Here is a 27,446-nt window from a genome sequence, read left to right on the forward strand (position 1 = left end):
TGCTACTTCAACCACTTGCTATGCAACTGTACAAAGCTCAGTTTATGAAATCAATTAACTTTGGAAGGATTCATACCAAAGTAGGGTAGAGTTCCAGGGGCAAGTTTCTGTCATCTGTGCCACGAGGGTGGAGTGTTGGGCAGGGAACTGTCAACGGAGCTGGCTTGGTGGTGTTGAGGTGGTCCCATCAGAGTAGAGCATCCTGGGATATTTTTCCCTTTGACCTGCTGTTAGACTAGAGGAAAGATGTTAGCAGGCAGGAGATCACCAGAGAAAGCGATAATTGGCTGGCACAGTATTTCAATTGAACCATTTTCACCTGCTTTCCTGAAGTAAGGATTCCCCCCTTTGGGAAGACCAGAGTTCCCCAGATACATTCCCATCGGGGGAGGAGGTGGTACAGGCTTGTTCTGTAAACCACATCAACAAATTCTCCAAATGATTAGTACCATTCTCACAGTTAAAATACAATGATCAGCCACTATTTTTAACTGACATGATATAAAGTGAATACCTAAGCCTTGGGGTCAGTTTTGTGTCTACAAATAATATTTAAACAGGTTCCTTACGGAGTTGTCTTTCTCATCAGATGAATGAATCTACTTTCCTCTCCTGAAGATCCATCATCCACTGTTCTGAAGCGCTACAGCAGGTGTCTCAGGCTCAGCCCCGGCCGGCTGCCAGTCTGGCTCTGAGGGTTGGCCTCGGTGATGTTCATTATGGAACAATGCACCACATCTACTCCGGATATCTGTGACAAGTGGGAGAAGTCAGTCCACTCCACTCATGTCACCATACAGAACAACCACTAATGACATTTTTGATGTATTTTTATTGAACCTTTATTTAACTAGACAAGTCAGTTAAGGACAAATTCTTATTTACGATGACGGCCTACCCCGGCCAAACCCGGACGACACTGGGCCAATTGTGTGCCGCCCTATGGGACTCCCAATCACGGCCGGTTGTGATACAGCCTGGATTCGAACCAGGGTGTCTGTAGTGACGGCTCTAGCACTGAGATGCAGTGCCTTAGACCGCTTCACCACTCGGGAGTAGCAATTTCATTACTCATAAAATAAAGCTTAAATGACCCTTTCTCTTGCAGTAGAAATCTCCACATGTGGTATTCACTCCACCATTCCATGTTGGTCCCACCATGGGGGTGATTGGAGATGGTGTTGGAGCATTGCATTGGTCGCAGGGACGCTGACTGTTGGGAGGGTTGTAGGGATGCCCACCCTCTGCGCAGGGATGATAACCTGGTATTGAGCTGCCCCTGCATGTACTTCATCTCCTGCTGCAAGTTGTTCAGCAGGACCTGAATCTCACCCTAGAGGACATCAGGAGATTTATCAGACTGACACAAAGAGAGAGGCTTCACACCATGCCCATTGGACCATCTTTAGGATTCTTTCTCACCCAACAATTTCATGAGGACAAAATTTCATGAGGACAAACCTTACCTTGAGCTCTGAGATGCTCCTGTGAATGGGACGGGTCCCTGCTCCTGAACGGGACGGGTCCCTGCTCCTGCGAGCTCTGACGGTACGTGTTCCTGCTCCTGTGAGCTCTGATGGGACGGGTCCCTGCTCCTGTGAGCTCTGACGGGACGTGTTCCTGCTCCTGTGAGCTCTTACGGGACGGGTCCCTGCTCCTGTGAGCTCTGACAGGACGTGTTCCTGCTCCTGTGAGCTCTGACGGGACGTGTCCCTGCTCCTGTGAGCTCTGACGGGGATGTGTCCCTGCTCCTGTGAGCTCTGACGGGACGTGTTCCTGCTCCTGTGAGCTCTGACGGGATGTGTCCCTGCTCCTGTGAGCTCTGACGGGACGTGTTCCTGCTCCTGTGAGTTCTGATGGGAAGTGTTCCTGCTCCTGTGAGCTCTGACGGGACGTGTTCCTGTTCCTGTGAGCTCTGATGGGACGGGTCCCTGCTCCTGTGAGCTCTGACGGGATGGGTCCCTGCTCCTGTGAGCTCTGATTGGGGAGGGGTCCCTGCTCCTGTGAGCTCTGATGGGACGTGTCCCTGCTCCTGTGAGATCTTACAGGACGGGTCCCTGCTCCTATGAGCTCTGACAGGATGGGTCCCTGCGAGCTCTGACAGGATGGGTCCCTGCGAGCTCTGACAGGATGGGTCCCCGAGCTTTGACAGGATGGGTCCCTGCGAGCTCTGACAGGATGGGTCCCTGCGAGCTCTGACAGGATGGGTCCGCGAGACAGGATGGGTCCCTGCGAGCTCTGACAGGATGGGTCCCTGCGAGCTCTGACAGGATGGGTCCCTGCGAGCTCTGACAGGATGGGTCCCTGCGAGCTCTGACAGGATGGGTCCCTGCGAGCTCTGACAGGATGGGTCCCTGCGAGCTCTGACAGGATGGGTCCCTGCGAGCTCTGACAGGATGGGTCCCTGCGAGCTCTGACAGGATGGGTCCCTGCGAGCTCTGACAGGATGGGTCCCTGCGAGCTCTGACAGGGATGGGTCCCACGAGCTCTGACAGGATGGGTTCCTGCGAGCTCTGACAGGATGGGTCCCTGCGAGCTCTGACAGGATGGGTCCCTGCGAGCTCTCAGCTCCAGGATGGGTCCCTACGAGCTCTGACAGGATGGGTCCCTGCGAGCTCTGACAGGATGGGTCCCTCCCTACGAGCTCTGACAGGATGGGTCCCTGCGAGCTCTGACAGGATGGGTCCCTGCGAGCTCTGACAGGATGGGTCCCTGTGAGCTCTGACAGGATGGGTCCCTGCTCTGATGGGACGTGTCCCTGCTCCTGTGAGCTTACAGGAATCTGACAGGATGGGTCCCTGCGAGCTCTGACAGGATGGGTCCCTGCGAGCTCTGACAGGATGGGTCCCTGCGAGCTTTGACAGGATGGGTCCCTGCGAGCTCTGACAGGATGGGTCCCTGCGAGCTCTGACAGGATGGGTCCCTGCGAGCTCTGACAGGATGGGTCCCTGCGAGCTCTGACAGGATGGGTCCCTGCGAGCTCTGACAGGATGGGTCCCTGCGAGCTCTGACAGGATGGGTCCCTGCGAGCTCTGACAGGATGGGTCCCTGAGCTCTGACAGGATGGGTCCCTGCGAGCTCTGACAGGATGGGTCCCTGCGAGCTCTGACAGGATGGGTCCCTGCGAGCTCTGACAGGATGGGTCCCTGCGAGCTCTGACAGGATGGGTCCCTGCGAGCTCTGACAGGATGACAGGGGTCCCTGCGAGCTCTGACAGGATGGGTCGAGCTCTGACAGGATGGGTCCCTGCGAGCTCTGACAGGATGGGTCCCTGCGAGCTCTGACAGGATGGGTCCCTACGAGCTCTGACAGGATGGGTCCCTGAGCTCTGACAGGATGAGCTCTGACAGGATGGGTGCGAGCCTGACAGGATGGGTCCCTGAGCTCTGACAGGATGGGTCCCTGCGAGCTCTGACAGGATGGGTCCCTGCGAGCTCTGACAGGATGGGTCCCTGCGAGCTCTGACAGGATGGGTCCCTGCGAGCTCTGACAGGATGGGTCCCTGCGAGCTTTGACAGGATGGGTCCCTACGAGCTCTGACAGGATGGGTTCCTGCGAGCTCTGACAGGATGGGTCCCTGCGAGCTCTGACAGGATGGGTCCCTGCGAGCTCTGACAGGATGGGTCCCTGCGAGCTCTGACAGGATGGGGGATGACAGGATGGGTCCCTGCGAGCTCTGATGCGAGCTCTGGGATGTGTCCCTGACAGGAGCTCTGATGGGATGTGTCCCTGCGAGCTCTGATGGGATGTGTCCCTGCGAGCTCTGATGGGATGTGTCCCTGCGAGCTCTGATGGGATGTGTCCCTGCGAGCTCTGATGGGATGTGTCCCTGCTCCTGTGATCTATGATAGAGGAAAGTGAGCCAGATTAGAGCTCTATGATTCAGCAATGAAACATTCAGCACCCCATGACTATTGAAATGTACTAAAGTCGAACCTTGCTCCATTGCTAATTATTTACAGGGGTCCCCATCATTTCCCATTGCCCATATTGTGATTACCAAATTCTCCAGCTTTTACAGGAAAGTTACCAGAATTTTGCAATCAAAGAGTCTAAGAGTAGCCATTCTGTCCATATAATCTTATTCATATCAGCACTTTTCCTCTGGAAGTCTTTGCTTTATGAGATGCAATATGATACAGTATTACAAAATTCCATGCCAGCAGATTGGATAATTGTTAAGATATTTTATCAAGGTTTAAGATAAATGATTAAATAATTCTACCCAGAAACTTAACCATTAGGATTAGAGGTTATGTAGCATGAACAAGGAGTATTAAAAATAACAGCTCCAACTGGGTTGGAGGGGGGAAGAGAGAAATGCATGTGTGTGCCTAACAAAAACAAAGAGGGTCCTTAACCTATGTTTGAACCGACTCAGCTATAACTTTGTGGATATAAAATCAGAGAGCGAGAGCCCCTCCAGGTTTTCCGTATCTGGGGGGACTGGAACTGTCAGCTAAGTGGTAATAAACTGTGGTGAGACTTCAGGAGATAATCCAGATTTAGTGAGTAATGTATGTGCGTTAAGGGGTCGGAATGGACTTTTGAAGCTGCTTTTTCTTTGTCGGAGAAGAGGAGAGAGATCTAAAATGCTATTGGACGAAATGTGAGGTACATAAACCAATGCTCTCGGGAAGAAACGCTATTGGCTAATTTTGGTTGACTGGTCTCTGTCTATTTTATGCAAATAAGGATCTTACAAATTCTCAGAAACTGATTTTTAAATTGAATTGGTTAATTAACACATAAGAACTAAATTAATCTAACAATAATTAATATAGCATGACTGGTAATGTAAGTCATTCTAGAGTTCCAAATTGGCCTACAATCCCAGCATGAATGCCCACTGTCATTGGTGCACACGAAAGTCTAGTAGCGAGGCCACCATGTGTCCAGGTCAGAATGTAAAGTTATAATTTCATTCATCTCAAGTTAAATCAAAGTCCCTTGTTTTAGATAGAAACCACAAATGCAATAGTTCTGATAATACGTATATAACATCTAACATCTACACTTGAGGTTTCATGATGCTGGTATCTAAACCAAAGTAGATCATTTTAAGATTGTTCTACACATCTGTTGAGGTCTCTATAAGCTTCAATATGAGGTCGTAAACCTAGCATGAAAGTGCATCCTTGTAGCTGTGTGGGCTGATTTAGTCAACATGTTTGCCTTGAGTAAGTTGAGCCAATGGCCATGGGGTAAGTTGAGCCAATGGTTGAACCAATGGCAAGTTGAGCAAATGTTTCTTCCCAGGCGTAATGCAAGGCATAATCACTGGGATATGAGGTATCAAGGAGCTCCAGCCTTAGAATTGGGGATGACGTACTGTCCTATGAGTGACAGAAAACTGAGCCAATCAGGCGCAGCGCTCTGTATTTTCCACTGGCTGCCCCACCACCACGAGAAAGCACTGAGCTAGGCTGAAACACCTGCATTTTGGAGCTGCCTTACTCAAGAAAGCAACAAAGAGATCATGTTTTTATGCGGATTTATTAACTCAATTATTTTTTTTACATTATTTGCAAACTGATATGTGTCACGTATTAATGCCAAAATAACATATAAAACAGGCAAGACCCCCGCCTCCCCCTAAAAAGTGTGGTCCCTGCCCCACCTGCCCTGAATGACGGGTCTCCACTGGTTGACATCATGTTTGAATGACTACCCTTTCTTCTGTCCATATCTGTAAGATCCCTCAGTCAAGTAGGGAGTTTCAAGCAGAGATTCAACTACAAAGACCACGGAGGTTTTCTAAAGCCTCATAAAGGGCAGTGATTGGTAGATGGCTAACAATAACAAATCAGACGTTTAATATCTCGTTAATCATGGTCAAGTTAATAAATGCTGTGGATGATGTATTAAACCACCCAGACCAGTGGAGGCTGCTGAGGGGAGGATGACTCATAGTAATGTCTGGAATGGAGTAAATGGAATGGTATCAAACACAAAAAGACATGGTTTCCATATGGTTGATACCACTCCATTGACTAAATTTCAGCCATTATTATGAGCCATCCTCCCTCAGCAGTCTTTACTGGCCCAGACACACCAAAGATACAGTCGTCCTTCTGAACTGGAGGATAGGGAGGGAACTGCTTAGGGATGTCACCATCAACAGTGACAAGCCACGGGGTCTGACAACTTGGATGGAAAATTACTGAAAATAATAGCGGACCATATTGCCACTCCTATTTGCCATATCTTCAATCTAAGCTTACTAGGAAGTGTTTACCCTCAGGTCTGGAGGAAGCAAAAGTCATTCCACTACTCAAGAATAGTAAAGCCCCTTTTACCACTCAAATAGCTGACCAATCAGCCTGTTACCAACAATAAGAATATTGTGAAGATAAATACACAATGCAGAGACAGAGGACGAGAAGTCAATATAGTAACAACGATCAATGGAAATAGTGGTTTTTCTGTAATAGGGAATTATCTATGGAAATAGTTGGTTTTCAGTTCAACATCTGTTAGGAATGTCCGTCCTGAACATACGGTGTGGCACGTTCCCATTGGTCCAACCTGAAATAGGATACAGTTTTATTGCAAGGAATTCTAATTGGTCAACCACAGGATAGGGCTGGGTTATAAACTACACCCTGTCCCTTTTTTTCTGTGGAGAACCACAGGAGATAATCACTGGGAGAGCATCACTGAGGACAGGGGAGAATCACTGGGAGAGCATCACTGAGGACAGGGGAGAATCACTGGGAGAGCATCACTGAGGACAGGGGAGAATCACTGGGAGAGCATCACTGAGGACAGGGGAGAATCACTGGGAGAGCATCACTGAGGACAGGGGAGAATCACTGGGAGAGCATCACTGAGGACAGGGGAGAATCACTGGGAGAGCATCACTGAGGACAGGGGAGAATCACTGGGAGAGCATCACTGAGGACAGGGGAGAATCACTGGGAGAGCATCACTGAGGACAGGGGAGAATCACTGGGAGAGCATCACTGAGGACAGGGGAGAATCACTGGGAGAGCATCACTGAGGACAGGGGAGAATCACTGGGAGAGCATCACTGAGGACAGGGGAGAATCACTGGGAGAGCATCACTGAGGACAGGGGAGAATCACTGGGAGAGCATCACTGAGGACAGGGGAGAATCACTGGGAGAGCATCACTGAGGACAGGGGAGAATCACTGGGAGAGCATCACTGAGGACAGGGGAGAATCACTGGGAGAGCATCACTGAGGACAGGGGAGAATCACTGGGAGAGCATCACTGAGGACAGGGGAGAATCACTGGGAGAGCATCACTGAGGACAGGGAGAATCACTGGGAGAGCATCACTGAGGACAGGGGAGAATCACTGGGAGAGCATCACTGAGGACAGGGAGAATCACTGGGAGAGCATCACTGAGGACAGGGGAGAATCACTGGGAGAGCATCACTGAGGACAGGGGAGAATCACTGGGAGAGCATCACTGAGGACAGGGGAGAATCACTGGGAGAGCATCACTGAGGACAGGGGAGAATCACTGGGAGAGCATCACTGAGGACAGGGGAGAATCACTGGGAGAGCATCACTGAGGACAGGGGAGAATCACTGGGAGAGCATCACTGAGGACAGGGGAGAATCACTGGGAGAGCATCACTGAGGACAGGGGAGAATCACTGGGAGAGCATCACTGAGGACAGGGGAGAATCACTGGGAGAGCATCACTGAGGACAGGGGGAGAATCACTGGGAGAGCATCACTGAGGACAGGGGAGAATCACTGGGAGAGCATCACTGAGGACAGGGGAGAATCACTGGGAGAGCATCACTGAGGACAGGGGAGAATCACTGGGAGAGCATCACTGAGGACAGGGGAGAATCACTGGGAGAGCATCACTGAGGACAGGGGAGAATCACTGGGAGAGCATCACTGAGGACAGGGGAGAATCACTGGGAGAGCATCACTGAGGACAGGGGAGAATCACTGGGAGAGCATCACTGAGGACAGGGGAGAATCACTGGGAGAGCATCACTGAGGACAGGGGAGAATCACTGGGAGAGCATCACTGAGGACAGGGGAGAATCACTGGGAGAGCATCACTGAGGACAGGGGAGAATCACTGGGAGAGCATCACTGAGGACAGGGGAGAATCACTGGGAGAGCATCACTGAGGACAGGGGAGAATCACTGGGAGAGCATCACTGAGGACAGGGGAGAATCACTGGGAGAGCATCACTGAGGACAGGGGAGAATCACTGGGAGAGCATCACTGAGGACAGGGGAGAATCACTGGGAGAGCATCACTGAGGACAGGGGAGAATCACTGGGAGAGCATCACTGAGGACAGGGGAGAATGATCATCTACCTCCCCGTATGATTTGTTCTCTTCCAATAAACCTATTTTCCTCCCACTGATTTGCTTTGGGGGTCTGTGTTAATAAAGAATAACATCAACTGCTAACACAACCCTTAATAAACTTTTAGAAAAAATTGTATTTGACCAGATACAATGCTGTTTTACAGTAAACAAATTGACAAAAGACTTTCAGCATGCTTATAGGGAAGAGCATTCAACAAGCACGGCACTTACACAAATGACTGACGATTGCCTGACTGAAATTGATGATAAAAAGATTGTGGGAGCTGTTTTGCTAGACTTCAGTACGGCTTTTGACATTATCGATCATAGTCAATTGCTGGCTTGCCATATTGTGGATAAAGAGTTACCTGTCTAACAGTACACAGAGAGTGTTATTTAATGGAAGCCTCTCCAACATAATCCAGGTAAGATAAGGAAATCCATTTCAAAGCCAGTGTGTCTATGTATGCGGATGACTCACCACAAACACATCAGCTACTACAGCGAGTGAAATTACTGCAACACTTAACAAAGAGCTGCAGTTAGTTTCAGAACGGCTGGCAAGGAATAAGTTAGTCCTAAATATTTCAAAAACTAAAAACTAGCATTGTATTTGGGACAAATCATTCACTAAACCCTAAACCTCAATTAAATGTGGAAATTGAGCAAGTTGAGGTGAACCTTGGATTGTAAACTGGTCAAAACATGTTGATACAAGAGCAGCTAAAATGGGGAGAAGTCTGTCCATAATAAATTGCACTCTGCCTTTTTAACAACATTATCAACAAGGCAGGTCCTACAGGCACTAGTTTTGTCGCACCTGGACTAGTGTTCAGTCGTGTGGTCAGGTGCCACAAAGAGGGACATTGGAATATTACAATAGGCTCAGAACAGAGCAGCACGACTAGCCCTTAAATGTACATGGAGAGCTCACATTAATAATTTTGTCATGACGTTGCCCTGTTGGGGGAGGTTTATGACCCCCCATAAATACCTTTCCCCCTTTTTCTCTCCACTCGACAGAATGGACTCTTAGAAAGCCCTTTTTTTAACATAGAGAGAGTAATGTAAAATCAAAAGGTTGGGGGGGAAAAAACAATCTTTTTGTAATCCAACCAGTTGAAAGTGTCCATTGGTACTTAAAGAATATGATGTCAGATCAGTTGTTGTCTAGGATATTATATCTGATGATAGGACGACATAAATTGTATCTTGGAAAGTCTACACATTCTAGTTATCAGATTCACATGGAATTCTTGTGCAATTTACATTTTTAAATATGAAACTATTTGTGAAAATTTGAAATGTAATTTTAGCTTCTAAATGAAATAATTGTTTTTTTAAAAGTAAACTATGATCACTCAATGGCCACGCCCAAGTGAACAGACATTGGTTGAGAAATATGAAACACCCTTCAATCCCCCGCTACAAAAGCCTGTTGACGAAAGTCAACCTTGGGTTCCCGATGACATGAGGACTTATGTCCATACGTTTAAAAGGGCTAATATCAACTACAACCTATTAAAATTAACTTTAGTTCCCGACGACGTAGGACTGGTGTCCATACGTTCAAAAGGGCTAATTTCAATGTAAAGGTGACGATCACCACGCTGGAAAGATGAATTGACTACACCAGCCAGAAAATAGCACATGCTGAGTATGGCAACTTGGTATGAACTTTGAACTCTTATTCACTAAAGAAGTGATACATCCTATACGTCGAATTATCAGCAGCAACTGTAAACGTGCGTAGCCTAGGAAAGGACGGACAAACTCTTCAGAACGACAGGGTACTACAACGTATCCATTCTACCACACGACGACAGACTACAACGTATCTGCCCAGAAATATTATTCAAAGGACAAGGGAGATCTCTGCTGGTCAACCCAGCCTTCCATCTTCGACCAATCTATCGAAGCGCAGCTCAGAGTAAAAATGTTTCTTGCATTTTCCTTTTCCGAATGGGTGGTTATTTAGAATGCATAAGATTCCGTATTTACGATAGCATAGCTTCATAAGGTCCGATAGAGAACCAATCCTTTTGTTCCTCAGTCTTCCCGCTCTTTCATTCAAACCCAACCCCCTTTCTTTGTGTAACCAGCAGTCATATCGGTTTTGTCCTCTAGGGACGTTTTCTTTAATGAAATAATTAGTAATCAATGTATGATTCATCCTGTGCATATGTAATTCTGTGTGATTTATTTAGGTATTTAGTAAATAAATAATGAAACCAACTGTTGTATTGCTGATTCAACTTGTTAGCCAGGGTTCGTGACGATAACCAAGAATTTTACGACATTCAGATGAGACTGAATTTTTTATTTTATTTTATTTCACCTTTATTTAACCAGTTGAGAACAAGTTCTCATTTGCAACTGCGACCTGGCCAAGGTAAAGCATAGCAGTGTGAACAGACAACACAGAGTTACACATGGAGTAAACAATTAACAAGTCAATAACACAGTAGGGAAAAAAAAAAAAAAAAAGGGGGAGTCTATATACATTGTGTGCAAAAGGCATGAGGAGGTAGGCGAATAATTACAATTTTGCACATTAACACTGGAGTGATAAATGATCAGATGGTCATGTACAGGTAGAGATATTGGTGTGCAAAAGAGCAGAAAAGTAAATGATTAAAAACAGTATGGGGATGAGGTAGGTAAAAATGGGTGGGCTATTTACCAATAGACTATGTACAGCTGCAGCGATCGGTTTGCTGCTCAGAAAAAAGTAAATATGTTCTGTCAAGATTAATTTCACACACTGCTACTGTATCACACTAATGTCTTCACTGTCAAATCAATGTCCACTAAATATGTGCATTTGTTTCATATCAGGTTTTAGTTACAATATATAAAACAATTATGAAAGAATAGTCTGGTGTGATTAACAACTACAGACAATGCTGCTAACAATTAGCTTGGTAGCAGGACAATGTGTGCACTCCATTTCTCCTGCAGAGGGGGAACAGAATAGTGTTGAGCCAGATTGCTCCCTCCTCCAGGCAAAGCATTCACATTCAGTTAGCGATGTGACGTGAGAGACAGAGCAGACATGGCAACGACAGAGAAGAGAGCCCATGGCACCCCTGATAATACATCTGTTGCTACGGAAACGGTCCTGTCCTGGTGCTGGGGTTGTGCTCTGCTGGGACTGCTGTATCCTGAGGCTCTGGTTCCATAGGGGACAATAGGAACACTTATTTTTTTCTATTTAACTAGGCAAGTCAGTTAAGAACAAATTCCTATTTACAATGATGGCCTACCCCGGACGACGCTGGGCCAATTGTGCGCCGCCCTATGGGACTACCAATCACAGCTGGATGTGATGCAGCCTGCCAACCACGGGAATACCCGGAATTTAAAAAAATATATGTAATTTTTTACCTTTATTTAACCAAGCAAGTCAACAAATTCTTATTTTCAATGACAGCCTAAGAACAGTGGGTTAACTGCCTGTTCAGGGGCAGAACGACAGATTTGTACCTTGTCAGCTCGGGGGTTTTGAACTTGCAACCTTCCAGTTACTAGTCCAACGCTCTAACCACTAGGCTACCCTTCCACCCTGGGGTAGCCTAGTGTTCTTGTGCTGGGCCTCCTGGTGGTTGGTGAGACATTTTATAAAGTGCATTTTACAGACATTTGATACACTTTGATAGTTTGGACAGGAATCCTATTCCATTAGGTAGACAAATAACATACTCAAACATACCTTCTGGCACAACAGAGTCCTCTTGTATCAAAGGGTTCATATGGAAAGAGAAACCAGAAGCAACCTTTTACAAGGGTTGATACTGTGTGCTCTACCATGGTTTGTGATTTATCACTCACTGACAATACAATAACAAATCCTGAATTCCTATCTGGGAAGGAGGACAGCAATAGAGACACTAAAAGAATTCAAAAACTAAGTTCAGTCCTCTTGTCTGAGCAGTTAGTTCTCCATTCCACTTATTCTATTGGGGGCGGTAGCCTAGTGGTTAGAGTGTTGGACTAATAACTGAAAGGTTGCAAGTTCAGACCCCTGAGCTGACAAGGTACAAATCTGTCGTTCTGAACAGGCAGTTAACCCACTGTTCCTAGGACATCATTGAAAATTAGAATTTGTTCTTAACTGACTTGCCTAGTTAAATCAAATAAAAAAATATCATGGCATTTAGCTAGGACAGGAAGTACTTAACTAATCTTCCCAGACACAGTCTTTCTGCAGAGACTGTGAAAAGCAGGGTCATTATTGACCCATTCAATTGTTGGGAGCATATAGTGTGATTTTACTGTTAGTCAACACCTCTACAAACATGTGGGTGTGTCATGCGTTTTTCTAGACTGTTCAGTTACGACCAAAAATGACAACAGCAATAAACAAAATAATTACAATTTGATTCCAGTCTCCCTATAGTCCAGTCCAAGTGGCAAATCTCACAAGCTAAGAAAATACTTTCACTTTGTGGTTCAGCCTCATTTGACTGTTCCCAGCAGTGGGAAGGAGGGGAGGGGGGTAAGTCATTCCTACGCCCAATGTGTTCCAGACGGTATCAGCTCCACCATGTGGACATTATTATAAAAGTGCGTTGGAAGTGTCTTAACATGTCAAATGGGATTAATCTGTAAAAAACAGGTTGATCAAATCGTTACTCAGATCTTTCACTTATGGCTTCAAATAGTTGGCTTACAGTAAATTATCCGTGTGGTATAACATGCATAACTAAAAACATTTGTGAGATCCACATAAAATACATCTTTCCTCCGATAAAAATAAAACCAGGAGCAAAATGAACAAATTCATATCAATCTTTATTGTATTTAGAAATTCACGCATTAAATATTTTTTGAATACTTTTCTTTACCATTTACAACAGGGCGAGAATGAGACAAGCAAAAACATGCCTTTTCCATCAGGCGCAATATAGGCACACTACAGAATGGACTGACATGGGGGAGGGGAAAAGAGATACATAAAGTGCTTCTGTCAACGGTTCTCTTTAATTAGAAAAAAAGTAAAAACATGAGGGGGTTGGCAGGTAGGGGGGCAAATTCCATGGCTCAGAGGGGACGTGGTGGATTGTATCAGACAGTGGGGAAGAACAGTGGGACTGAGGTGGGGAAGGGGGAAATGGGGGCAATTCTTTCAAAAATAAAAACGTTCCAACAAAACCAGACCTCAACCCAGGATGAGGCTGGACATGCCCCCTGGGGGGTTTCTTCGGCCGGAGGGGGCGGCTGCGTTGGCGGCAACTCCCGAGGGGGCAGAGGGCTGTGGTGCCTCCTCCTTCTGCTCCTTCTTTTCAGGTTCCTCGGGGCAGTCTCCTTTACCACAACACAGAGGAGACGACACTATCAGGGTCATCACTACCTGGCCCACTGATCAGAGATCTGATCCATATGATATGACTCAGGTTGCGTTTACACAGGCAGCTGAACTGATCTTTGGCCCAATTATTGGCAAGAGAGTGGATCTGATTGCCCAAAAGGACAATTATGGTAATAAAAAAAGAAGAAGAAGAAAATCAGTATTGGGCTGCCTGTGTAAACACAGCCTATGATCTAGCCATGCTAGAATGGAGAGAGGCACAGCACTTAACCACATATCTTCAACAAAATATAAAATGCTGCATGAAACAATTGTAAAGAATATACTGGCTGGAAGGGTGGAATTATCAGAGCTGCCAAGGTCGACCATGATGCTATTCATTGTGGCCATTAGTAACTAATGGGAGTCATGCACTGCTGTTTACAGACAGCTGAGAGAACGAGGAATGTGGAATCTTCCCTTCCAGTCTGGTATATGGACTTGGTATTTTACCAAATAGGGCCATCTTCTGTATACCACCCCTACCTTGTCACAACACAACTGATTGGCTCAAACACATTAAGGAAAAAAATTCCACAAAATAACTTATAGAAAGGCTCACCTGTTAATTGAAATGCATTCCAGGTAACTACCTCATGAAGCTGGTTGAGAGAATGCCAAGAGTGTGCAAAGCTGTCAAGGCAAAGGGTGGCTACTTTGAAGAATCTCAAATACTAAATATATTTGGATTTGTTTAACACATTTTTGGTTACTACATGATTCCATATGTGTTATTTCACAGTTTTGATGTGTTCCCTATTATTCTACAATGTAGAAAATAGTACAAATAAAGAAAATCATTGAATGAATAGGTGTCCAAACTTTTGACTGGTACTGTACATAAATACCATATATTAAAATAGTGTCATTTGAAATGGAACCAGAGATACTTACCATTGTTTGCCTGCTGGCACTCCTCAACCTGTCAGATGGAGAATAATAACAGTCAGCATTTTACTTTATTTTGGCCGAGTCATTTTACTACATCATCAGCATTTAAGTCAGTTCAAAAACACAGGACTGAGAATCACTGAAAACCATCCATGACAGCAGACTTGTAGAAACCAAGTCAAGCGTCTTATCAGTGGAAAACACACACATTACATCTATGAATAAAACAATGGCCAACATATGTCAATGTCAGTGACCCTCACCCTTACCCCTAAAGGAACGTTGATGGAGGTGATGACCTCGTCTGTCTCATTGTTTTTGGGGAAGAGGAGCTGCTGCTGGCACCGTCTAACTGAGTGACTAACATGTAGTATGGTAATGTTTTTACTGAGCATAATACTGCTAGGAACTATTTGCCAAGATGACATGAGAAAATGCAGAAAACCACTAATGCAAACAAATCCGATGGCCTACTATCAGTCTCAGACAGATACCAACAGACCAAGCAGCAAAGCAGCCAGTGGATGTAGGCTAATCCAGACAAATGCTGATCCAAAACTCACAGGCTAACCCACATACCCCACTCAGCGAAAGGGCATTTTGACCAACATTTAAGCTAGGCTACAGTCCCATACAAACTCCCACTGAGCAACAACTGTAGAGCAGAAACAATGGGAAGTCAACAGATTGGTCTACCTGACATCTATGACTAGAAGGAACAAAGCCAGACAAAGGGATGATTCTTGGTCAATATATCACTGCTTGTTAATGAAGTGAGAGGAGAAAGCATTGTGAAGTAATGGCACAGTGACTCAACAAGGTTTCCTTTATTATGGCTCTGCATCTGTTTATCAGGCCCTGCTGAATGACTGCTTTTACATTAGCCTTGGTAATGGGACATAAACTGTGGACATGGCCAATAAGTGATTCTTTAATTGACTATAGTGCCATTACATTTAAATTAAACATTCAGATAGTACTGCAAGATCAAGATGTAGGTCTATATCAATGTTAAGCTGAAAACAAGTGGATTCTTGGCCATTATGTAGGAGGTATTTCTCAACCAAATTTCCAGATTGTGATGTCATTAGGTAAACAGCAGCCTAAGTAAACATCCTGAAGCCTATTAACACAGAAAACAGTACGAGCCATTCATGAATATCCAGACCTAAACACAGGCAAATAATCAGGGTGTATTCATGGAAATATATCAAGACTAATGCAATTGTAATTAAATATAGGCTAGCCTAGACCAAGTACTCAACTTCCAGACGAGATGGCACCGAAGCCAAACTAATGAAATAATCCAGGTGTATCCGGTGAATTGTGCATACCATTACCCCATTTGCTCGTCTGAATTGAATTTGAACATGGCCGATTAATTAGGGCCGATTTCAAGTTTTCATAACAATCGGTCGACCGATTACATTGCACTCCACGAGGACACTGTGTGGCAGGCTGATCACCTGTTACGTGAGTGCAGACAGGAGCCAAGGTAAGTTGCTCGTTAACATTAAACTTATCTTATAAAAAGCAATCAAATCTTCACATAATCACTAGTTAACTACACATGGTTGATGATATTACTAGGTTAACTAGCTTGTCCTGCGTTGCACGTAATCAATGCAATGCCTGTTCATTTATCATTGAATCACAGCCTACTTCGTCAAATGTTGGATGATTTAACAAAATTGCATTTGCGAAAAAAGCACAAATGTACATAACCATAAACATCAATGCCTTTCTTAAAGTCAATACACAGAAGTATATATTTTTAAACATGCATATTTAGTTAAAATAAATTAATGTTAGCAGGCAATATTTACTAGGGAATTTGGGTCACTTCTCTTGCATTCATAGCACGCAGAGTCAGGGTATAGTATATGCAACAGTTTGGGCCGCCTGGCTCGTTGCGAACTAATTTGCCAGAGTTTTACATAATTATGACATAACATTGAAGGTTGTGCAATGTAACAGCAATATTTAGACTTCGGGTTGCCACCCGTTCGATAAAATACGGAACGGTTCTGTATTTCACTTAAAGAATAAACGTTTTGTTTTCTAAATGATTGTTTCCGGATTTGACCATATTAATGACCTAAGGCTCATATTTCTGTGTTTATTATATTATAATTACGTCTACTATTTGATAGAGCAGTCTGACTGAGCGGTGGTAGGCAGCAGCAGGCTCGTAAGCATTCATTCAAACTTTACTGCGTTTGCCAGCAGCTCTTAGCAATGCTTGAGGCACAGCGCTGTTTATGACTTCAAGCCTATCAACTCCTGAGATTAGGCTGGCAACACTGAAGTGCCAATTAGAACATCCAATTGTCAAAGGTATATGAAATACAAATGGTATAGAGAGAAATAGTTGACGCAAAATAATTCCTATAATAACTTCAACCTAAAACTTCTTCACTGGGAATATTGAACCTCCAGCTTTCATATGTTCTGAGCCAGGAACTTAAACGTGAGCTTTTTTACATGACACATATTGCACTTTACCTTTCTTCTCCAACACTTTTTTTGCATTAATTAAACAAAATTGAACCGGTTTCATTATTTATTTGAGAGTAAATACATTTAATGTATTATATTATGTTAAAATAAAAGGGTTCATTGTTCATTCAATATATATATATATATATATATATATAATATATAAAATAAATAAAAATCATCCGAATAATGTTATCGTCTGTTTTTGGTCCTCCAATAATCAGTATTGGCGTTGAAAAATCATAATCGGTTGACCTCTAATTTGAACCTAGCTTTAGACAATGTGGACAGAGTGTGAACACTGCATGCAGCTGTCGGCTCCGAAGGTCAGAGGTTACAGTTAACACACACATGCACACCACATTCTCCACACTTCATCCGTGGGCACGGATACGCCACTACACCAGTAAAGGGATTACTACATAAAGGGGTGACTACAAAAAGAAAACCAGCCACACCACGGACACTGACGTCTCGCTTTCAAACTAAACACCTTCTTTGCCTGCATTGAGGATAATACGGTGCCACTGTCGCGGCCTGCTAACAAGGACTGCGGACCCTCCCCCTCTCCGTGGCCGACGTGAGTAACGTGTTACCCTTCGCAAGGCTGCTGGCCCAGATGGCATCCCTAGCCGCATCCTCAGAGCATGCGCAGACCAGCTGGCTGGTGTGTTTACAGACATATTTAATTGCTCCCAGTCTGCTGTCCCCATATGCTTCAAGATGGCCACCATTGTTCCAGTACCAAGAAGACAAAGATAATTGAACTAAATGACTACTGCCACGTAGCACTCACTTCTGTCATCATGAAGTGCTTTGAGAGACTCTTCAAGGATCATATCACCTCCACCTTACCTGCCACCCTAGACCCACTTCAGTTTGCATACCGCCCCAACAGGTCCACAGACGATGCAATCTCCATCACACTGCCCTATCCCATCTGGACTAGAGGTCAACCGATTAATCGGAATGGCCGATTTCAAGTGTTCATAACAATCGGAAATCGGTATTCTTGGGCGCCGATTTGCCGATTTTATTTTTTTATACCTTTATTTAACTATACAAGTCAGTTAAGAACACATTCTGATTTTCAATGATGGCCTAGGAACGGTGGGTTAACTGCCTCGTTCAGGGGCAGAATGACAGATTTTCACCTTGTCAGCTCGGGGGATCCAAACTTGCAACCTTACAGTTAAAAAGTCAATAACAACGCAATAACGACCTGCCTCTCTCTCGTTGCACTACACAAGGAAACTGCCTGTTACGCAAATGCAGTAAGCCAAGGTAAGTTGCTAGCTAGCATTAATTTTTAAAAATTTGACCTTTATTTAACTAGGCAAGTTAGTTAAGAACAAATTCTTATTTTCAATGACGGCTTAGGAACAGTGGGTTAACTGCCTGTTCAGGGGCAGAACGACAGATTTGTACCTTGTCAGCTCAGGGGTTTGAACTTGCAAGCTTCCGGTTACTGGTCCAACGCTCTAACCACCAGGCTACCCTGCCGCCCCAAATTAAACTTATCTTATAAAAAACAATCAATCATAATCACTAGTTAACTACACATGGTTGATGATAGTACTAGATATTATCTAGCGTGTCCTGCGTTGCATATAATCTGACTGAGCATACAATCATACAAGTATCTAAGTATCTGACTGAGCGGTGGTAGGCAGAAGCAGGCGTGTAAACATGAATTCAAACAGCACTTTTGTGCGTTTTGCCAGCAGCTCTTCATTGTGCGTCAAGCATTGCGCTGTTTATGCCTATCAACTCCCGAGATGAGGCTGGTGTAACCGATGTCAAATGGCTAGCTAGTTAGCGCGCGCTAATAGCGTTTCAAACGTCACTCGCTCTGAGCCTGTGATTGTTTCCCTTGCTCTGCATGGGTAACGCGGCTTCGAGGGTGGCTGTTGTCGTTGTGTTCCTGGTTCGAGCCCAGGGAGGAGCGAGGAGAGGGACGGAAGCTATACTGTTACACTGGCAATACTAAAGTCCCTATAAGAACATCCAATAGTCAAAGGTTAATGAAATACAAATGGTATAGAGGGAAATAGTCCTATAATTCCTATAATAAGTACAGCTTAAAAGGAACCACCAGCTTTCATATGTTCTCATGTTCTGAGCAAGGAACTTAAACGTTAGCTTTCTCACTTTTAATTTCTTCTCCAACACTTTGTTTTTGCATTATTTAAACCAAATTGAACATGTTTCATTATTTATTTGAGGCTAAATTTATTTTATTGATGTATTATATTAAGTTAAAATAAGTGTTCATTCAGTATTGTTGTAATTGTCATCATTACAAATATTATTATTATTATATCTACATATATATTTTTAATCGGCAGATTAATCGGTATCGGCTAATCTGGACAAGAGGAATACTTACTGTCAAAATTAAGTTTACTACAGCCTCATTTACTGCTGATATGGCAGACTTGCTTAAACAAATGTGGTTTCTACTGACAATTGAGATGTACAAACTATGGCATTTAGATGTACAAACTATGGCATTTAGATGTACAAACTGGCATTTAGATGCATGGCATAAGGGGACAACAAGCGGATAAAAAGCGATCCGTAATTTTGATTAAGACATTAATGAGCGAGCGACAACAGACGTGGTCAATATAACTATTTTTCAGCACTTTTGAAATGTACAGCGACAGAATTCGAACATGGGCCGTTCTTAGTGTACTCCCTGTGAGGCACCTTGAACGCCGTTTGGGTCTACGCGTGTCAAAAAAGACAAGTCATATAACACTATTTGACACGTTAAAATAAGCTTTTAATGTGACCCGTCAAATAAACAACTCTATTTTAGAATGTTGTGTGTGCTGAATTTGCACGTCCAAGCCAAGCACCACAACTATGATGTTTTTACAATACTGTGTTAGTGAAAATAGACCAAATTATTAGGGTGAGGCACATGGGCTACTAACAGCTTACGACACAACATACACTTAGTATTACTTTCTTAGCTACAGTATACACTTCTCCCTGGCATATTACATCATTTATGCAGCAGCATACAATACATTTTTGGACTCACCTTGTTAGGGTGGCACAGCAGTCTTTTGGGCAAATTTTGTCAAAGTCGGGCATTCTCTGGATTTATGGTGGGAACTGGGGGGGGACACTGCCGCTACATTGAATAGCAGGCTAACATTAGTGGTTTCTTTGCAACGCTTGCAGTTTGCCACTTATTCCTTAAAAACGACTCATTGTTGAATTTAACATTGTGCAATCTTTATGTACAATGGCCGATGAGCACCAATACAATTTATCTATAATTTCTCTTCATTATTTATCTTCGTATGACAAGGATTAAAAAGGATTTGCCAGTAGATTGTCGACAACTAATGACTGCTAGCTTGGAAAGTATGATGTTGACATGATCAGTCCAATCAAATCTACTGTAGATGTAATGTGATTTGATGTAATGGGCACTTCTAACATAACTCTATGCCTAAATTTGAGCTCTAACCTTGGAATTGGGGATGACGTACTGTCCAATGAGTGACAGAAAACTGAGCTAATCAAGTGCAACGCTCTGTATTTTCCGGTGGCTAGCCCCACCACCACCACTGAAAGCACTGAGCTAAGCTGAAACAGCTGCATTTTGGAGCTGCCTTAAGAAAGACATGTTTTTTTTTTAAAGAGACCATGGTTACAGTCCAAGACACACCCTTCCCCTCAGCCATCAAATTAAGTGGACACTTCTGATGACGTATCATGACCACCCTTACCGGGTAATGAGTCACTCGTTCATCTCTCCGTACCTGTTTTTATTAATCACCCAACTTCTTGCAAATTCTTTAAATAATAGTCCTGTACAAGGTATTTCCATAGCTGGTAAAGAAATGATTACAAGCCAGCTGGCTGATGATACTACTTTTTCTGAAAGACGCTAACCAAATTCCCATATCGATCAATGTGATACAATCCTTTTCCAAAGCATCTGGTCTATACCTTAACATTAAGAAATGTGAACTCATGGCTGTCAAAGATTTTGTGACAACTTCATATTATGGTATTGCAGTAAAAGAAGAACTTACATATTTAGGCAGAACCATTACAAAGGATCAGAAGTCTAGAGGCTTACTAAACTTTAACCCTCTTATTAAAAAAGCCCAGATGAAGCTAAATCAATGGCTACAGAGGGACTTATCTTTAAAAGGTAGAGTCCTAATAACCAAGGCTGAAGGTATCTCTAGACTAACATATGACACTCTATCTTTATATCTTGACAGTAAAATAAGCAAGGAGATAGACCAGATGCTTTTCAACTTTCTGTGGAGAAACCGTACCCATTACATTAGGAAAACTGTTGTAATTAACACTTGTGAAAATGGTGGACTGAATTTTCTGGACTTTACTACTTTAAATAATACTTTTAAGATCAATTGGATAAAACAATTCCTAAGAAGACCCACTTCTATCTGGAATTTTATTCCTCATGTCTTCTCTACTTTTGGTGACCTTAACTTCATGTTGTTTTGCAATTATAATATTGACAACAAAAAAAAGTGAAACTTTCTGCTTTTCATCAGTAGGTTCTTGTCATGGTCCTTAATTTATAAACACAATTTTTCTCCACACAGATATTATATATGGAATAATCGGGATATATTGTATAAAAATACTTATTGGTTTTTAGAATATTGGTTCCGAAGTAATATCCTATTGGTGAGCCAACTGGCAAATGCAGAGGGTATTTTACTCAGTTATAAGAAATTCTTATCACTTTACACGGTCCCTGTAACACCTAAAGATTATGCAATTGTTTTAGATGCCATTCCCTCAGGTGTTTCTCTGTTATTCAGGAACGTGTCAAGACCTGACCCTGATTGACCCCCAGTAGGAAAGACCTCTCAGAGCCTACCTTCTATTGACCCTGTTGACTCATCAGTAGGAAAGACCTGACCCTCAGAGCCTACCTTCTATTGACCCTGTTGACTCATCAGTAGGAAAGACCTGACCCTCAGAGCCTACCTTCTATTGACCCTGTTGACTCATCAGTAGGAAAGACCCTCAGAGACCCTCATTGACCCTGTTGACTCATCAGTAGGAAAGACCTGACCCTCAGAGCCTACCTTCTATTGACCCTGTTGACTCATCAGTAGGAAAGACCTGACCCTCAGAGCCTACCTTCTATTGACCCTGACTCATCAGTGACCCTCAGAGCCTACCTTCTATTGACCCTGTTGACTCATCAGTAGGAAAGACCTGACCCTCAGAGCCTACCTTCTATTGACCCTGTTGACTCATCAGTAGGAAAGACCTGACCCTCAGAGCCTACCTTCTATTGACCCTGTTGACTCATCAGTAGGAAAGACCTGACCCTCAGAGCCTACCTTCTATTGACCCTGTTGACTCATCAGTAGGAAAGACCTGACCCTCAGAGCCTACCTTCTATTGACCCTGTTGACTCATCAGTAGGAAAGACCTGACCCTCAGAGCCTACCTTATATTGACCCTGTTGACTCATCAGTAGGAAAGATTTCTCTTTTGGTCCATTCAACAACAGAGCAATATAAACCTTGTTTCAGCAGGACCCATCTTGTCTGAGGAGTTAGTTCTCCATTCCACTTATTCTACAGCAACATCCTGGCATTTAGCCAGAACAGAAAGTACTCTACTAATCTTCCCTGTTTTCTGCATTCCTCTCTGCGGAGACTGAAAAGCAGGGTCATGTTCACTAGGCATGAAATGTAAAGAAGCAGTCTGAAATGGGGAGGAACTGAATAACATCTTGAAGCATTTTGCAACAGTGTGCCCTAATGGACATGACCCTGGGTGCTCACCTTGTCTGAGTCTTCTGGCTTGAAACAGCTTGAGAAGCAGCAGTCCAATGGCAAGAGAGCCTACTGCCACACATACAGCAGCCACACTCATGTAACTGTTCTTTGGAATATCCTGTTGATTCGCAGCATTTTCAGTGCTGGTCTCGTACTGTAACACTAACGCACAAAATCAGAATCATTATAAATGAAAATCACATTGAATTCAGGTATGCAATCAATTAGGTCATGTTTGTAGGGTAAGTCAATTTATATTGATACTAATAATTAATAATTAATGTTAATGTCAGAAAAGCAAGAATTCTTGATGGATCCTCGGCACAGTGGACATCATGATGCAAAAAGGAGAATACTAAATGGTCAGCGTTAGGGTGTGAGGAAAGCACTTTAAATTCAAAACTGTGTATACAGCCCTTCGTTTTTCCTGACTGGGAAATACTCAGGGCCCTACCTATAAACGTTGGACTCCAAAAGCTTTGAGCTCACCTGTGACATTCAGCATGAAGTTACAATTTGTGTTTCCACTGTTAGTGTTCACCACACACTCATACAGACCCTCATCTTCAGGCTGGGTTTCTTTGACCAACAGGGACACAACTTTGTCTTTCTCATTGGCAGGTGGCATGGGAAGCTGATATTTTGGGCTCAGTGGCATCCTGGGATTGGAGGATTGTTGATTGGATAGGTTGTATATGAACACAGGTTCACCTTTGTGAAGACCATTCTGGTCCAGCCTCCACCACACGACCTTCTCTATGTTTACATTACCAGGAGATTTCCCATTGAAGTTCACAGAGCACTCTAGGACTGCATCCTTCCCAGAGTCCTGGATGACCTGCTTCAACTCTGGGCCCTGACTTAGACCTGTTTAAGCAATAGATAGAAAACCAAATTACACAGGACTGTAAGTACAGAAAATGTTAGATCTGACAAGTGTAGTTTGGATAAAACAAAACTCCTAGACCATTCGATGTGAGCATTTTGGAAGTTATGGTGTTGGTAGAAGTATTACAAATTGTGCCTGCAAGAATGCCTTACTTTTGCATGTCTCAGTCCCAGTGATGAGAAACATGAGAGTGGACAAGCTGAAGACCAATGCCATGTTAGGGCCTTTCTCCTTAGTAGAAAAACAAACAGGGGTTCTGAGAAACAGTGGTCTCTCCACAGGAAAAGGTTCACACCTGACAACAATCAGTGGTTGAGCCAAATTAAAATCTGAGAGCAAACGTGGATAGCCTGAATAATATACATTGACTAATGCAAGCATTCACTCAATGAACAAGTTGACAGAGAACACATCCTCATTTACAGCAACGACCTGGGGAATAGTTACAGTGGAGAGGAGGGGGAAATGAATGAGCCTATTGTAAACTGGGGATGATTAGGTGATGCAATGGTATGAGGGGCAGATTCTTCTAACCCATCGCTTTGTGCTACATATAATGATACGATGAAATTATATCTTTACATGAAAAACCTAAATCTATCAGAATTCCAGTCATTCCAATAAATGTTATACCCCTTGATCTTCAAGAATAGGACTTGGAAATATGAAGTATCAAGAGGTGTGGACTCGAGTCACATGACTTGGACTTGAGTCAGACTCCAGTCACAAATATGATTACTTGCAACTCAACTTTGACTAACACCAATGACTTAACTTGGACTTGAGCCTTTTGACTCGAACTGACTTGATACCCTCCCCAAGCCCAAATATGAAAGATTATGCTATTTTAAAAAGTGTGCAGCGCATCAACTCTTCATTTAACTGATTACGGTTTGAATCGGACAGCAGCCAATCAAATTGTGCAAGCTGAGAAAAAAGTTGCGCGTGGCAGTGCAGAGGAACGTCGGTGGGTGAAATCAGATGGAGCCCTTGGAAAGATAACCAAAATTATTATTTTCGAATATAAAGACTACGCTGTAGTCAACAAAAAATGGATTGCAACTTGCAAAACACGCGGGAAGAAAATTACAGACAGAGGCGCAACAATTTCCAACTTTGTTCGACATTTGAAGCTGCACAAAGAACGGTAAATCGTGGCTAATATAGCCGACAGCTATATATATAACTTTATTAGTGTAGCATGTAGGCTAACGTAACGTTAAATCAATGAACCTCCACACAGTCAGTGCAGGAACGTGATCATTGCACCCAAGATTGAGCTACAACTGGCTAGGCAGGTGGTAGCCTAAATCCTGCCTGATGTTACTGCTGTTCCTTAAACCATTGACATACGACTGTGCCCTATAGCGATCCTAGATAGTCGATCGCTAAGGGGGGGGGGCGTGTCTTTCTCATGGCTACCCATATATTTCCATGGAAATATAAAGTTTATTTGGAAAATAATAAACATATATATATATTTGTAAAAGCATTCATGATTTGCCCAAATGTAATATACTAACTATTACTCTTGTTAAAAATATGAAATTGTATTACATTTGTTGAAGAGCACATTATGACTTGTTTAGGACTCGAAACTCAAAGTTTAGGACTTGAGACTTGATTTGAAACTTGTTGGTCTTGACTTTAAACTTGACTTGGACTTGTTTGTCTTGACTTGCGACTTGACTTGAGACTTGAAAAACAATGACTTGGTCCCACCTCTGGGAAGTATAGATTAGCCAAATTGTTTTACCTGAGCATGACCCCAAAACTAAGGATTTATTAGGCGGCCCTACTCTGTTGTTTATGATTTTGTTGTCATGAAGGACTGATTGGGCTCATTGATTCGAGTTGAAAAATAAATGCTGCGCTCATGGAACGGCATGCTTTGCCAAGAGTGTGCAAAGCTTTCATCAAGGAAAAGGGTGGCTATTTTGAAGGATGTAGAAAATAGTTAACTTAAACTTCTTGAATTAAACTATTATTGGGTTGAAATACACATTTAGATTTGTGAACAGCCATCCACAACAACCATAATCCGTAAGGCACAAATAGCTAAATGAGAGAGCTGCAGTGTGTTTCACATCAATGCGCTAACGTTATGTAGATTTAAATAATAAGTGATATCCCTATCACCGTAGACTACACCACTACGATCATCTTCACCTCCAAGCGTTTATTCAAATTTGATCATCTTTGTATGCCGACAGAAGTCGAAGCATTGGAAGACATAGCTTGGACAGTAGCCTACACAAACCTATTCCTGTTCTTTTCCCGCGATCCATCAAACACATTTGGTGTGTCATCATAGTGGTGGTCTCTGATTTGTGGTCAGACTCGCTCAGGTGGAACATTTTTATATTTGAGCCTTTTTTCAACGCTGATTTGAATGTCATTGCGAAAACAGAAGTGTCAACGACTTTTTTTTCTCAAACATCCTTTCTGAATTGAAAAGTAATCATTGAAGTAATCATCTAGTTTTTCGAAAGTATCGGTAATCTGATCACAATATTTTTGCTTGTATCGTAACGGATTACAGTTACCGTTTAGTTTACATGTAATCCATTACTGCCCAACCCTGTAAACGAGCAAGGTCCATGTATAAAATTAAGTCGCACTATATATACACACCCAAAATTGTAAAAAGTAAACCTAACAACCAACGTTTTGTCAAAAATGTAGTGTCGACTAACAGTTAAATGCTTGCTTATGGGCACTCTCAACAATGCAGAGAGAAAGACATATTAAAATAAAACGCGCAATAAAAGTTATACAAGAATAAAAACAAAACAAATTCCGGCGATTGTTATTAGATTAACCCATTCATTTGTTGGGAGCATATATTGTGCAACTTTACTTTTCACTTTTCACAGTTTTACTCTGTTTGTCAGCACCTCTACAAAAATGTTTGGGTGTGTCATGAGTTTTACTATACCATGTTCAAAGTCACTAACAAAAGTTAAGGCTGCATGAATCAACAAAATAATACTTACCATTATATTCCAAACTCCCTATAGCCCCAGTCCTCATAGCAAGTCTGTTGAGCCAAGAAAATACTATCACTTGGGGGAAATACTTTCACTTTGTGGTTCACCCTCATTTGACTATTCCCTGCAGTGGGAAGGAGGGGGGTAAGTCATTCCCACGCTCAATGTGTTCCCTGACAGTATCAGCTCCATCATGTGGACATTCTTATAAAAGTGCTTTGGAAGTGTCTTAACATGTCAAATGGGATTTATCTGTAAAAAACAGGCTGATCAAACCGTTACTCAGATGTTTCACTTTTGGCTTCAAATAGTTGGCTTACAGTAAATTATCCTGTGGTATGCCATGCCTATCTAAAAACATTTAGATGTTTTTAAACCTATATTTAACTGGGCAAGTCCGTTAAGAACAAATTATTATTTACAATGACAGCCTAGGAACAGTGGGTTAACTGCATTGTTCAGGGGCAGAACAAGATTTTTACCTTGACAGCTCAGGGATTCAATCTAGCAACCTTTCGGTTACTGGCCCAACGCTCTAACCACTAGCCTACTGCTGTTCTAGTCTGTCGACTGTGTGTGTGTGTGTGTGTGTGTGTGTGTGTGTGTGTGTGTGTGTGTGTGTGTGTGTGTGTGTGTACATAGGGGCTCTAGTCTGTCGACTGTGTGTGTGTGTGTACATAGACTAGAACCCCCTATGTCAAGTGTGTGCGTACA

The 27,446-nt window shown here is 43.3% G+C and overlaps 1 protein-coding gene across 5 annotated transcripts; it reads right to left on the reverse strand.

Annotated features, from left to right (window-relative positions):
• Window positions 1–13,087: 13,087 nt before the first annotated feature.
• Window positions 13,088–26,887, reverse strand: LOC118374250 (uncharacterized). Of its 5 annotated transcripts, none has more exons than XM_052517789.1 (6): window positions 26,739–26,887; window positions 23,895–23,973; window positions 23,343–23,720; window positions 22,860–23,015; window positions 14,557–14,584; window positions 13,501–13,619 (listed from the first exon to the last, which is right to left on the reverse strand). In XM_052517789.1, the coding sequence occupies exons 1-5, from the start codon at window positions 26,739–26,741 to the stop codon at window positions 14,580–14,582; spliced, it is 621 nt and encodes a 206-aa protein (XP_052373749.1). In that variant the 5' UTR covers window positions 26,742–26,887; the 3' UTR covers window positions 13,501–13,619; window positions 14,557–14,579. The 5 variants fall into 5 exon arrangements, with proteins under 5 accessions (XP_052373753.1, XP_052373749.1, XP_052373751.1 ...); XM_052517791.1 differs by having other exon boundaries at window positions 23,895–24,037; window positions 26,739–26,875; XM_052517790.1 differs by having other exon boundaries at window positions 23,895–23,970; window positions 26,739–26,864.
• Window positions 26,888–27,446: the final 559 nt, after the last annotated feature.

The sequence above is a fragment of the Oncorhynchus keta genome, unplaced genomic scaffold, assembly GCF_023373465.1.
Source record: "Oncorhynchus keta strain PuntledgeMale-10-30-2019 unplaced genomic scaffold, Oket_V2 Un_scaffold_9739_pilon_pilon, whole genome shotgun sequence".
Lineage (NCBI taxonomy): Eukaryota > Metazoa > Chordata > Actinopteri > Salmoniformes > Salmonidae > Oncorhynchus > Oncorhynchus keta.

What these genes read in the sequence shown, in the direction of transcription:
- LOC118374250 (XM_052517789.1), bottom strand. An exon ending in TGGGACTGAGACATGCAAAA is followed by an intron (nt 23,721 to 23,894) that starts GTAAGGCATTCT and finishes TTGCTTAAACAG; the next exon opens with GTCTAAGTCAGGGCCCAGAG. An exon ending in CTTCATGCTGAATGTCACAG is followed by an intron (nt 23,016 to 23,342) that starts GTGAGCTCAAAG and finishes TTTGTGCGTTAG; the next exon opens with TGTTACAGTACGAGACCAGC.